General features: G+C 42.2%; 1 protein-coding gene across 1 annotated transcript in view; it reads right to left on the reverse strand.

The window, feature by feature from the left end:
• The window catches only part of LOC143020721 (uncharacterized), a 54,815-nt gene that overhangs the window by 7,444 nt on the left and 31,722 nt on the right, over positions 1–15,649 (reverse strand). The window contains exons 4-8 of the mRNA XM_076177411.1: positions 10,742–10,889; positions 6,912–7,069; positions 6,297–6,416; positions 5,609–5,800; positions 5,324–5,368 (exon numbers count right to left, since the gene is read on the reverse strand). Coding sequence (XP_076033526.1) covers positions 5,324–5,368; positions 5,609–5,800; positions 6,297–6,416; positions 6,912–7,069; positions 10,742–10,889 — 663 coding nt within the window. The remainder of the gene's footprint in view (positions 1–5,323; positions 5,369–5,608; positions 5,801–6,296; positions 6,417–6,911; positions 7,070–10,741; positions 10,890–15,649) is intronic.

Consider the following 15,649-nt stretch of genomic DNA (forward strand, 5'->3'; position numbering starts at 1 on the left):
TCCCCCTTCCAAGGGAGGTAGCCAAAAAGGGAAAGGCACAAAAACACTCCCACCCATTTCATCCCTAAATACACTCCACACCCCTCCCACCCTTCCTCTCATCTGAGCACCTCCTGGATGACGGGTCATCGCTGCACCCTGCCCACCGCCCTGGGTCAGAAGCAGTGTCGCAAGACACAGTACATCCACAGCAAGGCCGCTTCATTTAATCGGCGACCCCCCCTCTCCGTCCCCCTTTGCATATAAGGCGAGGACGGGGAGAAATCCCTTCGGGCTGCGTCAAAAATTACTCACACATACTACCCCACCCCCCATCCCCCCGCCCATTCCTCCTCATGCAGTCACAACATCATCCATATACAACCATTCTCCACTCACCTCTGTCTTCCGTCCCCTCCCTTCCTTCCTCAACAGACATTCCCCTCTTCCCCAAAGCCCCCTTCACCCCATCCATCCACCTCATCCTAGGACGTCCCCTCATGTTCACTCCCTCCACATCTGCCTTCCATACCTCTTTTACTAGTCTTTCTTCACTCATTCTTTCCATGTGTCCAAACCATCCTAATATTCTTTCATCAACCCTATCTCCCAAATCCTTTGTCACCCCTGTTCTCCTCCTCACCTCCTCATTTCTCACTCTATCTAGCCTAGTAACCCCCACCATACTTCTCAGACACCTCATCTCAAACACATTCAAACTCCTTCTCTCTTCTTCTCTTATGTTCCACATACATACATACATATACCAAAGGCTTTTTCCCCCTTACAAGGGAGGTAGCCATGCTTTTGGTATATACTGTATTTATCAGGGGCCTTTAAATGGTGGGTAACCAAGTCAAAACATGCTTTAACTCTTTGTGGGAGAAAAATATAAAAAGGGGGATGTAAAAATCTTACTGAATGTAAAATAAGGTTTGAAACAGATTTTTGTATGCTTGCTAATAAATATAATGGTATAAGCCATTTCTAGCCATGAAACTCATGAGAATGGTCATTAGAAGTTATGTTAAATATGGAGGATGAAGACAGCCAAAAATTCAACAAACATTATGACAGGATATGTTTGTTATTTGCTACATTGCCTCTGATCAGTGGCCTTGCTGTGGATGAGCTGTCTTGCTTCATTACTTCTGACCCAGGGCTCTGGCCGGGATACAGGGATGACCTGTCACCCATGAGAAGGTAAGATGTAAGATAAGAGGGAGGAAAGGGTGGTGGGTGGGAGTGGAATGGGTGGGAATGAAATGGTTGGGAATGAAATGGGTGGGAGTGAGTATATGCCTTTTGACTATGGCTGCCTCCCTAGTAAGGGACAAAAAGTCCTTGGTATATAGATAGATAGATATATTAGGGCTTCTGATCCAGGCAGTGAGAAGGGGGTGAGGATGGCCCTTCATCCACAAGGAGCTAAGATAAAAGGGAAACAAATGGGTGTTGGATGGGCATTGGATGGGTGTGGGATGGGTTAAGGGTGGGTGCAATGCCCTTTCCCATTAAAAGGGGAAGAGGGCTTTTGATATATAGAATAGATAGACATTCACTGTTATGAATAATAATAATAATACATACATATACCAAAGGCTTTTTCCCCCCTTACACGGGGGTAGCCAAAAAGAAAAAGGCATAGAAACCACTCCCACCCATTCCATCCCCTACATATTCCACTCCCCTCCACCCTCCTCCCTCCCTCTCATCTTGGCACTTCCTGGATGATGGGTCATCCCTGCATCCCGTCCACTGCCCTGGGACAGAAGCAGTGTTGCAAGACACAGCACATCCATAGCAAGGCCGCTTCATTAATTTAGGGACCCCCCCCTATCCGTCCCCTCATGCAGAAAAGGAGAAGAAGAGGAGAAATCCCTTCGAGCTGCATCAAATTATTTTTCATACATACTTCCTCATCCCCCATCCCCCACCCACTCCCCTAATGCATCACAGCATCATCCATACACAACCCTTCTCCATTCACCCCTATCTTCTGTCCTCTTCCATCCTTCCTAAACAGACATTCCTCTCTTTTTTAATGCCCCTTTTAACCCAATCAATCTATCTCATCCTAGGACGCCCCTTCATATTCACTCTTTCCACCTCTGCCTTCCACACCTCTTTTACTAATCTTTCTTCACTCATTCTTTCCATGTGTCCAAAACATCCTAATACTCTTTCATTAACCCTATCTCCCAGCTCCCTTTCCATCCCTATTCTCCTCCTCACCTCCTCATTTCTCACTCTATCTAGCCTAGTAACCCCTATCATACTTCTCAGACAATTCATCTCAAACACATTCAAACTCCTTCTCTCTTCCTCTCTTATGTTCCATGTTTCTGCCCCATACAGTGCTGTTGGCACAATCACTCCTTCATATGACCTCCTCTTAGCATCCATTCCCAGGTGTCTATTTCTCATTACACTTTTTAGTTCACCAAGGCATTTACTCATTTCTCTCCATCTACATTCTACCTCCACCCCCACTCCTCCCTTTTCTGCCACATTTGCACCCAAGTATCTAAAACTATCCACTTCCTCCAGTCTCTCTCCCCTTAATGCTCACTTCCAGCCTGCTGTCACTTTCACCCCTTGTACATCTCATCACCTTACTTTTGCCCACATTTATCTTCAGCTTCTTTCTTTCACACACATTCTCAAACTCTGTCACTAACTTCCTCAATCCCTCCTCTGATCCTGCCACAAGTGCAGTGTCGTCAGCAAACAACAGCTTGCTTATTTCCCACTTTTCTCCATTTTCTTTAACCATCTCCAACCCCTGACCCACCACCCTTGCATTTATCTCTCGCACCATCCCATACATGTTTAGATTGAATAGCCAGGGCGACATAACACATCTCTGACGAAGTCCCACCTTTATCTCAAAGCACTCACTCTCTCCATTTCTAATCCTATTACAAGCTCTACTACTCTGGTAACAACTCTTGACTGCTCTTAACAGCTTTCCTCCTATCCCATATATCTGCAGTACCTCCCACAGTGCCTTCCTGTCTACCGTGTTGTAAGCTTTTTCCAAATCCATAAAAGCCCAAAATACATCCTTACCTTTTTCTATAGCTTTCTCACATATCTGTCTTACCACAAAAATCTGATCTACACAACCCCTACCTGTCCTAAACCCATACTGTTCCTCACCAATTACTCCCTCTGTTCCTCTCCTAATCCTCTCAATCAAGACCCTCCTATAAGCCTTACTTAACAAGCTGATCCCTCTGAAACTACTACACTCACACTTGTCCCCCTTTCCCTCGTAAAGAGAAACAATACAGGCACTCCTCCAGTCCTCTGGCACTCTACCCTTTGAAAAACAAACATTAAATAACCTCACCAGCCAGTCCACCATAACTGTACTTCCTTTCTTCAGACACTTTGCATGGCATCCATCCAACCCTTACCTGCTCTCATCATCTTAACAACTGCTTTCACTTCATCTTTCCCTATTTCTCCTCCATTTTCCTCACTCATCACTCTCATTTTCTTAGCGCTTCCCACTGCAACTACCTTTCCCTCCCTATCCTCCTTCACATTTAGCAACTCTATAAAATACTCTGCCCACCTTCCTCTCACTGCCTTCTCTTCCATTATCATCTCTCCATCTGCACCATTTACCTTTTCTTCTCTACTTGATTCGCCTCCTCTTCCTCTTTTAATTTCCCTCTAAAACATCTTTTTATTACTATCAAAATTTTCTGTCATACTCTTACCCCATTTCACATCTGCTCTCCTCTTTGCTTCTTTATCTTATGCTTAACTTCCCTTCTCTTTACTTTGTACCTCTCATACGATTCCCTTGTCCTAATTTGTAGCCAATCTATGAATGCCCGTTTCTTCTCTTCTACGCCCTTCTTTGCTTCCTCATCCAACCACTCACTACTCTTCCTTCTATTTCCTCCTGTCCTTCTTGTTCCACACACCATCTTTGCACACTTTGTGACTCCCTCCTTGAACCATCCCCATTCCTCCTCCACACCTAGCTCTACCCTATCCTTCACTCCCTCCCACTCCTTCAGCTTCTTTTTGTACTCCTTCTCCTTTTCATTTAAAGAGTTCACTCTAAGCACCTCCCTACCTTTTGTCCCTTTCCTCTTTCTCCATCTATCCTCCACTCTCAACTTACCTTTCACCAGAAAATGACCTGATATTCCCCCACTCTCTCCCCTTAGAACATGTACATCCTTAACTCTTCCTACCATACTCCTGGTCACCACTATATGGTCCATTAATGCTCTATCTGCCACCCTTCCATCCACCACCCTCTCCCATGGGGAATTGGCTGCATGTTATTGTGGCAAAGTAGCATACAGTTGATACTTTAGGGTCTATATGGGGCACCCCTACGGACCAGAGCCACACATCATTTTGTCTGTGATAGAGGAAAACTCTGTTCATAGAGAAATGACGACACTTTTGTACTACAACTGTCCCTCTGTTATGCTATCTCCAACCCCTTGTTACTGTCCTGTACCATTTCTCTGAATAGTCATTTCTTATTTTTGCCTACCCTGTGGTGGGGGAAGAGAATGCTATCACCAAGTCTTCTTACTTGAGTCGTAAGAGGCAACAAAAAATGGGATGGGGGATGGGATTAGGAGTCCGGCTACCTGTAGCCCCAAAGGGGACATTCCTAAAAAAAAGTAAAGGCATAAGAGGGTCTGGGAGTTTTTCAACCAATACCCTAAGGTTTGGGTCTTTTAATGTGCATGGATGTGGTACAGATGAGAGTAAATGGAAAGAGATAGGCAGTATGTTTATGAAAAGAAAGATGGATGTGTTGGCTTTGAGTGAAATTAAAATGAAAGGGAGGGGTGAGTGTGAGTTTGGGAGTGTAGTTGGAAGGTTCTCAGGAGTGAAGAGGGGACGAGGGAGAGAAGGGGTGGCTATACTAGTAAGTGAAGAGATAGGTAAGCATGTTGTGGAGTGGAAGGAGGTTTCTTCAAGGTTGATGTGGATGAAGGTGTAGCTGGGAAGGGAGATGTGAGTTTTTGTAAGTGCGTATGGGCTTGGTAATGAGAAGAGCATAGAGGAAAGGGAGGCTTTTTGGGTAGATTTAAATGAGTGCATAGAGGGATTAGGGAGAAATGTCAATGTAGTTGTATTGGGAGACCTTAATGCTAGGGTAGGAAATGAGCCAATAGACGGAGTGCTTGGGAAGTATGGAGTTCCAGGTAAAAATTGTAGTGGAGAACTGATGGTGGAGATGTGTCTTGAAAAAGAGTTGATGATAGCAAATACAGTGTTTAGGAAAAAAGTCAAGCATAATGATAATGATAATGATAATAATAATAATAAAATAAATAAAATCTTGAATTTTACTTACCTTTGAGGGGATCAATCTCTGCAATTTCTGTCACTGGTATGTCACCTGCACAATTTAAGAATGATACATGATACTTTTCACAAAATATAATTGATAACATTACATACAATTTTTAACTGGACTGCCTAATCAGGTTTCCTTAAGATGTTTCATTTTTGAGAAGGGAAGGTAATGTGTGTTAAAAATGTAACCTGTTATCATTTTCAAGGTATGGTTAGAAGAGGACAATGTAGGATGAGAAGGAAAAGAAGTAGTAATAAATCACCATTTCTATTGAATTCTTACCTGTAATAGTTTCTGGTTCATCCTGTGGAATGGCTTCAACTGAAGTATTTTCTCCAGTGGTAGTGGTGGTGGTTGTAGTTGTTGTACTTCCATTAGACAACATCATCACCTGTTGGATCACCATCTCGCCTGTCTCAGGACGTTGGAAAGTGATCAAGAAGTTGTGCTGTTTCTCTGTGTTCACTGGAGCAGCTGTCAAGGGGTAACACCAGATATTAGGATATTCAGGTATATCTGTATTGCTATAGATTTCAATCTAGATTATGCAGGAAGCTATGCTGTAAGTTTTCAAATACTATCTTAAGTGTGTATGAAATAAAAATCATAGGTATATCTAATGGCTACCTCCCTTATATGGGAGAAGCCTATTGGTATATAGATAAGATAATTAGTGGAAAGGATGATCTATATATCTATCCATATACCAAAAGGCTTCTTCCCCCTTATAAGAGCAGTAGCCAGTCAAGGCATATGCCTGCCCCCACTCATCTGTTACCCATTTCCTTTTTATTTTAGCTTCTCGTGGATGCAAGTGAATTGAAATGAGGTTTGTTTATTACCCTTTGAAATATGATATAATTATACAGAGTATTAATGATGTGAGATTCATTTCACTTTGTTTTTGTAAATTAACCCTGGCAGTTCCTCTTTCAACTAATTGACCCAAGTCAGTTACAATGATACCTACCTTCTACATGTAGAGGATCAGCACCAATACTGCTATTTGTGGTGAGTTGTATACTTGAGTTATCCAGTACTTCTGTTTTAATGGCAGGAGCTGGTATGGCAGCATATTTCCTTGGTCGCCCTGAGGAGCAATTCTCATTAATAACTTGGATCTATCAATGCACATATAGGAATATACTAAATTATAAGAGAGTAAGTGCACTATCCATATAAAATGGGAAAGAAGACTAAAAAATATTTAGGGATTAGGTAATCCATCTCCCACCAATCAATCTGTTGCCCCAATTTTCTTCTGTAGGAGATTCATGGTTCCTGGGAAGCTGGCCATAGCCACAGAGGACCAGCTCAGTTACAGATACCCACTGTCCTAGATGCAATCACCACATAGAAGTCACAGAGCACATACCTACACTGGCCCACAATCATTCTTTCCAGACACCAATATGGGACAACTTTCCAAACCACACCTATCACATGACTCATCCATAGTGAACAAACTGACAGAAAAGTCAATGTAATAATTACAAACCACACTTATCACATGACTCATCCATAGTGAACAAACTGACAGAAAAGTCAGTGTAATAATTCCATAACCTATGTCTTAAATACAGACCTCTTTTGCCTGGCCCAGATGTTCCTTTGGGTTTTGGTGGGGGAGGAGGCCTGCGGTAAGTGTAGTAGTCTGGAGAGGCATCTTCCTCTTCTCCACCATCAGAAAAATCATCATCCTCATTCTCATGTTTAATCAATGCTTCAATAAGTTTGTTATATCTGAAATGCAAATTCAACTGTAAAGAATTTCTTAGCTTAGCTGTTCAATGTGTACATGGATGGGGTGGTGCAGGAGGTGAAGGTGAGGGTGATGGATAGGGGACTGGAGATGGTTGAAGAAAATGGAGGAAAGTGGGAGGTGAGCTGGTTGTTGTTTGCTGACGGGAACATGCTTGTGGCAGGGTCAGAGGAGGGATTCAGGGAGTTTGTGAAAATTGGGAAAGTATGCGATGGGAGAAAGTTGAAGGTGAATGGGCATGGCAGCAAGATGATGAGATGTGCAGGGGTGGGGAATGGTGGGGAGTTGGAGGTGAGTCTAAAGGGAGAGAGGCTCAAGAAAGTGGATAGCTTTGGATGTTTAGGGTTACATGTGGCAGTAGGGGGGGGAGTGGAGGTGGAGGTGGATTGTGGATTATGGATTGAGAGAGGCAAGTGGATGTCTTGGGGGATTGGATGCAGGGGATTGTATGAAAGGGTGGTTGTGCCAATGGCATTGTGTGGGGCAGAGACTTGGAATTTGGAAGGGCCAGAAGGGGGGGGGGATTGAGTGTGTTTGAGATGGGGTGTCTGAGGGGTGTGGTGGGGGATGAGGAGGTGGGGAGGAGAGTAGGAATGAAGGGGGAGATGGCAGATAGGACTGATGAAAGAACATTGGAATGGTTTGGATGCATGGGGAGGGAGAAGGCAGGAGATGGGGGTGACTGGAGGGTGACTGTGCATGAATGATGCTGTTATGCAGGGAGGGGAGGGGTGCGGAATGGGGATGTTTGTGTGTGAAGGATGTTTTGACGCAGTCCAAAGGGATTTCTTCACTCCTCTTTTTCTGGATGAGGGGATGGGGTTGCCAATTGAGTGAAGCAAGTGGCTGTAGTTGTGCTGTGTCTTGCTGCATTGTTTCTGACCCAGGGCAGTGGGCAGGATACAGGGATGACCTGTCATCCATGAGGAGCTGGGGTGGGAGGGGGGAAAGGGTGGTGGATGGGAGTGGAATGGGTGGAAGTAGGTATGTGCCTTGACTTAGCTACCTCCCGTATATGGAGGAAAAAGGTCCTGGTATATAAATAAATAGAATACAACCACTCCTCGTTTAACGACGACAATTGGGACCAGCGCGCCGTCATTAACCGAATTGGTCGTTAAGCGATAGTGTATACATATACGTACATGTACTGTATGTACAATGTCCAGCAATATATGTATCTTTATTTTCGTATATTTTCCCTCTTTTATACAGTACATTAAAGCTTTATTTACTGTTTATTTATGGTGGTTAGGTTCCTGAAATTACCGTATACAGGTAGTCGTCGACTTACGACCGAGTTCGGTTCCGACAGACAGGTCGTAAGTCGATCTGGACGCAAGTCGGAATTTATATATATACAGTATATATTACCCTTTAAATATTATTTCTGTTACTGTATACATGTATATTCTATATTATATTTAGCATACTGAAATAATCTTAGCATCTTTGAACTATGTTGTATAGTATTTTTTAAACCTTTTTTATAATTCTATCTGATTTTCTTTGAGAAACGTAGCATACTGAATAAAATCCTATCATCTTTGACCTATGATATCTAATACTGTATTTTTTTTAACATTTTTATTATCCTATCATCAGACTTTCTTTAGGAAACGTATTCATACTGAATAAAATCTTATCATCTTTGAGTTACGTTGTTTAATATTCATTATTCTTTTTATAATTGTCGTTAGGAAACGTAGCCTAGGCCTACGCATACTGAATAAAGTCCTGTCATCTTTGACCTACAAATATTTTTTTGTTGGTTAAATTAAAATCATTGTACTGTATAATTTACATCTTATTAATTGCAAAAAATTAAAAATACTAAATGCAAGGCAAAATTAGGAAAAAAATTATGTCAAAACACATTCTTTTCGTTTACGTACTGTACCGAAAATATTGTTATCGACAACAGACTAGGCTAACAAAGTTTACTGTTACATTTTATTAATTGCAAAACATAAAAATACATAATGCAAGGCAAAATTAGGAAAAAAACATTTCAAAACATTCCTTTCGTTTATGTACTGTACTGAAAATATTGCAAAACATAAAAATACAAAATGCTGTACCGAACATATTGCTATCAACAACAGACTAGGCATAAAAAAGTTTTACTGTTACATTTTATCAATTGCAAAACATATTAAAATATAAAATCCAAGGCAAAATTGAGATCCTCTCTTTGTCTTTTAAAATTATCGACACTGTAGAATGTGATAACTGAAGTTCATGTGCTATCACATTAACTTTCTTCCCTCCTTCATAATGTTTTATCACTTTCATTTTCGTGTCAAGATCAATAACCTTTCTTTGTTTCTTGGCAGGCTTGGAAATATCGAAAGATAATTTTCTTTTAGACATCTTCATGGGGGTTTCAAGCACAAAAAAAATTGAGGATATAATCCTTGTCATGAATGAAGTCAGAAATACCACATGCTCCTGAATGAGAGGGAAGCTGATGCTGCCGGTAACCTGCCAAAACTATCGTACTCGTGTCTCGCGGCGTGCAAAGTAATTGTACTGCACTGCCAGGCATAACATTGCAATTCTATTACTCTATTAAATGTTAAATATTATTGCACTATCTCGTGGTCGTAAAGTCGATCAGTCGTCAGTCGCATAGGTCGTAAGTCGACGACTACCTGTATGACCAAATCCGCGTATGCTGACATTCCATATTGAATACCGGGGTATTTTTTTAGTTTCGACCATGGGCGCAATATACCAATAGAAAATTAATTATTAATTTTGTAAATTAAAATGTATCAAGGTAATATGCAATTTTGTGGGTGGAAATGAAAGTAAAATATACCATGCTACAAGAAAATATGCTAATGAACGAAGTTGGTAGCATAGGATCAGGACGCCATCTTGTTGTCTGCCAACGTCTCTCACGACGATGACAACGAGGACGAGCCGGATGACATTTAATTTGCAGGTAATGATTTATCAAACACAAGTTAGGTTAGTTTAGTTTAGGTTAGACGAATTTATCATCCTTTCATTTCTTCGACATCGGCATCTATCATAACAAACATGATGTACCATTCGTCCGACATGACTTCGTTACTTACAAAAACTGTTTTAGCACCTTTTTTTTCTGCTCACAAAATTGTATATTACATTGATACATTATGATTTACAAAATTAATAATCAATTTTCTATTGCTATATTGCACCCTTGGTCGAAACAAAAAATTTACCACTACTGGTATATACTGTACCCCAGGTATTTTTTTCAGCTTGCAGGATGGTAATGTAGACCTAAGCTTCAGAACACTTTACCTCACAGGTAATATCCACCGTACAAGTTCATTTATAACATCATACAAATTTGCCTCAGCCAACTTAATTATCGTACACGACGTCGTAACTTTGGGAGATTTACGTTAAACGAATGTCATAAAGCCCGTCGTGACTCCGAGTTGTCGTTAACAGAGTAGGTCGTTAAACGAGGAGTGGGTGTAATTACTGTGCATGATCATACGCATGCCTTTCTATGAGACATAAAACACATAGTAGAGAGAGAGAGAGAGAGAGAGAGAGAGAGAGAGAGAGATTGAGAACAAGACAGAAAGAAATACAGATAATGAGAAGAAAGACAGAAAGAAAGAGTGAGTGAGACATGAAATAGAACTCACCTGGTGCCCCTTCTTCTTGGTGGCAAACGCCTTTTGCTGGGGTCAAATGGTTCAATGGGTTCCTCTTTTACATGTGGGATTTCATCATGCTCCTCCTTACTCAGGTGAACACCAAGGTCATCATCACCTGGCATATCCTCCCTCTCTCCTAGAAAAAAAAAAAAAAAGATAAATAACATAAAAACTCCTGCCATCAGGATATAACAATGCTTTCTTTTTTCTATATGTTCTCAGGTATTGGGGGCAGGTTTGAGTTTGCATTTCAATGGAATAATGCTGGGGTTGTTTTTATGCTGCATATGGATGATATTTTGATGCAGCCCAAAGAGATTTGTCCCCATCTTCTCTATTTTCTGCAGGAGAATGAGGAGGAAGGGTCACTGTGCATGTGAAGCAGCCTTGCAGTGGATGTACTGTCTTGCTACATTGCATCTGACCTGGGCAGTGGGTAGGAGACAGGGATGACCCATTATCCACAAGGAGCTAAGCTCTCTGTGTTTATCATTCTTATGTGTTCATTATACTGTAGGAAGTTCTTTGGTTTCTGAGTGAAGATATTCTACTAGTTTTGTGTTGCTTGTAGGATGATTTTGTTTGTTTTCTTAACTGTTGGAGACTGCTGTGGATGCATAATATAGGGTTGTTCATATAAAGTGGTAAGTGTTTCTTTCTGCTGTCTGAATCATGTGTAAGCTACTTTTCTATGTACATACATACATTATCTTTCACTGTGAGGTCTTTAATGTGTGGGTGGTTATGCATATAAAATGTGAGGACCAGTATTTCAGAATTTTGTTTAGTGGGAGAGTGACCGTTTAAGTTGACTGTTGGGAGCTTCTTGGATTCATGGAAGTTATGGGTGAATAGTATCACTGAAGACTTATTCAAGGTACAGATAATTTGTTCTGTGTCAACCATGAAAGCTTACTAAAGTAAATATGTGTGCATTGGCTGTTATTTGTAGTTGTGGTACTGGGGAATTATTGTTAGGTCATTTGTTTCAATGAGAAAACAGAGCAGAAAGGAATGAGTAGTTTACAAATACATACATACATACATACACATACCAAAGGCCTTTTTCCCCTTTACACGAGGGTACGAGAGCAAAAAAAAACACTCCCACCCATTCCATCCCCTACATATTCCACTCCCCTCCACCCTCCTCCCTCCCTCTCATCTTGGCACCTCCTGGATGATGGGTCATCCCTGCATCCTGTCCACTACCCTGGGTCAGAAGCAGTGTCACAAGACACAGCACATCCACAGCAAGGCCGCTTCATTAATTTGGCAACCCCCCCTCTCCGTCCCCTCATGCAGAAAAGGAGAAGACAGGGAGAAATCCCTTCGGGCTGCATCAAATTATTTCTCATACATACTTCCTCATCCCCCATCCCCCACCCACTCCCCCTCATGCATCACAGCATCACCCATACACAACCTTTCTCCATTCACCCCTATCTTCTGTCTTCTCCCATCCTTCCTCAACAGATATTCCTTTCTTTTGGAGTGCCCCTTTTACCCCATCCATCCATCTCATCCTAGGATGCCCCCTCATATTCACTCCTTCCACCTCAGCCTTCCACACCTATTTTACTAATCTTTCTTCACTCATTCTTTCCATGTGTCCATACATACATACATATACCAAGGCTTTTCCCCCCTTACAAGGGAGGTAGCCAAAAAGAAAAAGGTATAAAAACCAATCCCACCCATTCCATCCCTAAATACACTCCACTCCCCTCCACTCTCCCCCTTGTCTTGGCACCTCCTGGATGATGGGTCATCCCTGCATCTTGTCCACTGCCCTGGGTCAGAGGCAGCGTTGCAAGACACAGCACATCCACAGCAAGGCCGCTTCATTAAATCGGCGACTCCCCCTCTCTGTCCCCTCATGCACAAAAGGAGAAGACGGGGAGAAATCCCTTCAGGCTGCGTCAAATTTTTCTCACACATACTACCTCACCCCCCATCCCTGCACCCATTCCACCTCATGCATCCCAACATCATCCATATACAACCCTTCTTCATTCACCCCTGTCTTCTGTCCTCTCCTGTCCTTCCTCAACAGACATTCCCCTCTTCCCCAAAGCCCCTTTCGCCCCATCCATCCATCTCATCCTAGATCACCCCCTCATGTTCACTCCCACCACATCTGCCTTCCATACCTCTTTTACTAGTCTTCTTCACTCATTCTTTCTATGTGTCCAAACCATCCCAATACTTTTTCATCCACCCTATCTCCCAACTCCCTTACCACCCCTGTTCTCCTCCTCACTTCTCACTCTATCCAGCCTAGTAACCCCCATCATACTTCTCAGACACCTTATCTCAAACACATTCAGACTACTCCTCTCTTCCTCTCTTATGTTCCATGTTTCTACCCCTTTCAGTGCTGTTGGCACAATCACTCCTTCATACAATCTCCTCTTAGCATCCATTCCCAAATGTCTATTCCTCATTACACTTTTTAATCCACCAAGGCATTTACTCTCTTCTCTCAATCTACATTCTACCTAAACCTCCACTCCCCCCTTTCCTGCCACATTTGCACCCAAGTATCTACATCTATCCACTTCCTCCAGTCGCTCTCCCTTAATGCTCACTTCCAGTCTGCTGCCACTTTCACCCCTTGTACATCTCATCACCTTACTTTTACCCACATATATCTTTATCTTTCTTCTTTCATACACTCTCCTAAACTCTGTCACCAACTTCCTCTATCCCTGCTACAAGTGCAGTGTTGTCTGCAAACAACAGCTGGCTCACCTACTTTTCTCCATTTTCTTTAACCATCTCCAATCCCTAACCCACCACCCTTGCACTTACCTCTCACACCACCCTATCCATGTATAAGTTGAACAGCCTGGGCTACATAGCACATCCCTGAAGAAGTCCCATCTTTACCTCGAACCATTCACTCTCTCCATTTCTAATCCTGTCACACGCTCTACTACACTCGTAAAAACTCTTGACAGCTCCTAGAAGCTTTCCTCTTATCCCATATATCTGCAAAACCTCCCACATTGCCTTCCTGTCTAGCCTGTCATAAGCCTTTTCCAGATCCATAAAAGCCCAAAAAACATCCTTACCTTTTCCTATACCTTTCTCAAATATCTGTCTTAACACAAAAATCTGATCTATGCAACCTCTAGCTGTCCTAAATCCACACTGTTCCTCCCAGTTACTCCCTCTGTTCCTCTCCTAATCCTCTTAATCAAGATACTCTCATAAGCCTTCCCAACTATATTTAACAAGCTAATCCCTCTGAAACTACTACACTCACACTTGTCCCCTTTTTCCTTGTTCAGTGGAACTATACAGGCACTCCTCCAGTCCTCCAGCACTCTACACTCTCTCCAGCAAACAATAAATAACTTCAACAGCCAATCCACCATCACTGTACCTCCTTTTTTTTTTAGACATTCTGCTTGGCATCCATCCAGACCAGGTGCCTTACCTACTCTCATCATCTTAACAGCTGCCTTCACTTCATCCTTCCTTATTTCTCCTCCATTTTTCTCACTCATCACTCTCATTTTCTTATCACTTCCCACTGCAACTATCTTTCCCTCCCTATTCTCCTTCACATTTAGCAACTCCCTAAAATATTCTGCCCATCTTCCCCTTACTGGCTTCTCTTCCATTATCATCTGTCCATCTGCACCTTTTACCTTTTCTTCTCTACTTGAGTCGCCTCCTCTTCCTCTCTTAATTTCTTTCCAAAACATCTTTTTATTACTTTCAAAATTTTCTGTCATACTCTTACCCCATTTCACATCTGCTATTCTCTTTGCCTCCTTTGCCTTGTGCTTTACTTCTCTTTTCTTTTCTTTGTACCTCTCTTATGACTCCCTTGTCCTATTTTGCAACCAATCAGTGAAAGCTCGCTTCTTCTCTTCTAGAACCTTCTTTGTTTCCTCATCCCACCACTCACTACCCTTCCTTCTATTTCCTCCCATCCTTCTTGTTCCACACACCATCTTTGCACACTTTGTGACTCCCTCCTTGAACCATCTCCATTCCTCTTCCACTCCTAGCTCTACTCTATCCTTCACTCCCTCCCACTCTTCCCTCAGCTTCTTCTTATATTCCTTCTCCTTTCCCTTTTCATTGAAGGAGTTCACTCCTAGCACCTCCATACCTTTTGTCCTTTTCCTTTTTCTCCATCTATCCTCCACTCTCAACTTACCTACCACCAAAAAATTATCTGATATTACCCCACTTTCTCCCCTTAGAACATGTACATCTAAGTTCTTCCAATTATACTCCTATCTACCACTACATAGTCCATTAACACTCTATCTACCACCCTTCCATCCACCACCCTCTCCCATGTGTACTTATGCTTGACTTTCTTCTGAAACACTATTTGCTATCCTCAACTCTCTTGGCACCTCCAGGAGGTGCCAAGATAGGAGGGAGGGAGGAGGGTGGAGGGGAGTGGAATATATGGGAAATGAAATGGGTGGGAGTGATTTCTATGCCTTTTTCTTTTTGGCTACCCCCCGTGTAAGGGGGAAAAAAGCTTTTGGTATATGTATGTATGTAACTCTCTTTTGAGACATCTCCACCAACAATTCTCCACTACAATTCTTTCCTGGAACTCCATATTTCCAAATCACTCCGTCTATTGGTTCATTTCCTACCCTAGCATTAAGGTCTCCCAATACTACTACAATGACATTCCTCCCTAATCCCTCTATGCATTCATTTAAATCTATCCAAAAAGGCTCCATTTCTTCTACACTCTTCTCACTATCAGACCCATATGCACTTACAAAAACCCACATCTCTTTCCCAGTTTCACCTTCATCCACATTAACCTTGAAGAAATCTCCTTCCACTCCACTACATGATTACCTATTTCTTCACTTATTAGTATAGCCACCCTTTCTCTCCCTCACCCTC

The sequence above is a fragment of the Oratosquilla oratoria genome, chromosome 3 (assembly GCF_046742065.1).
Source record: "Oratosquilla oratoria isolate Oo_2021 chromosome 3, ASM4674206v1, whole genome shotgun sequence".
Lineage (NCBI taxonomy): Eukaryota > Metazoa > Arthropoda > Malacostraca > Stomatopoda > Squillidae > Oratosquilla > Oratosquilla oratoria.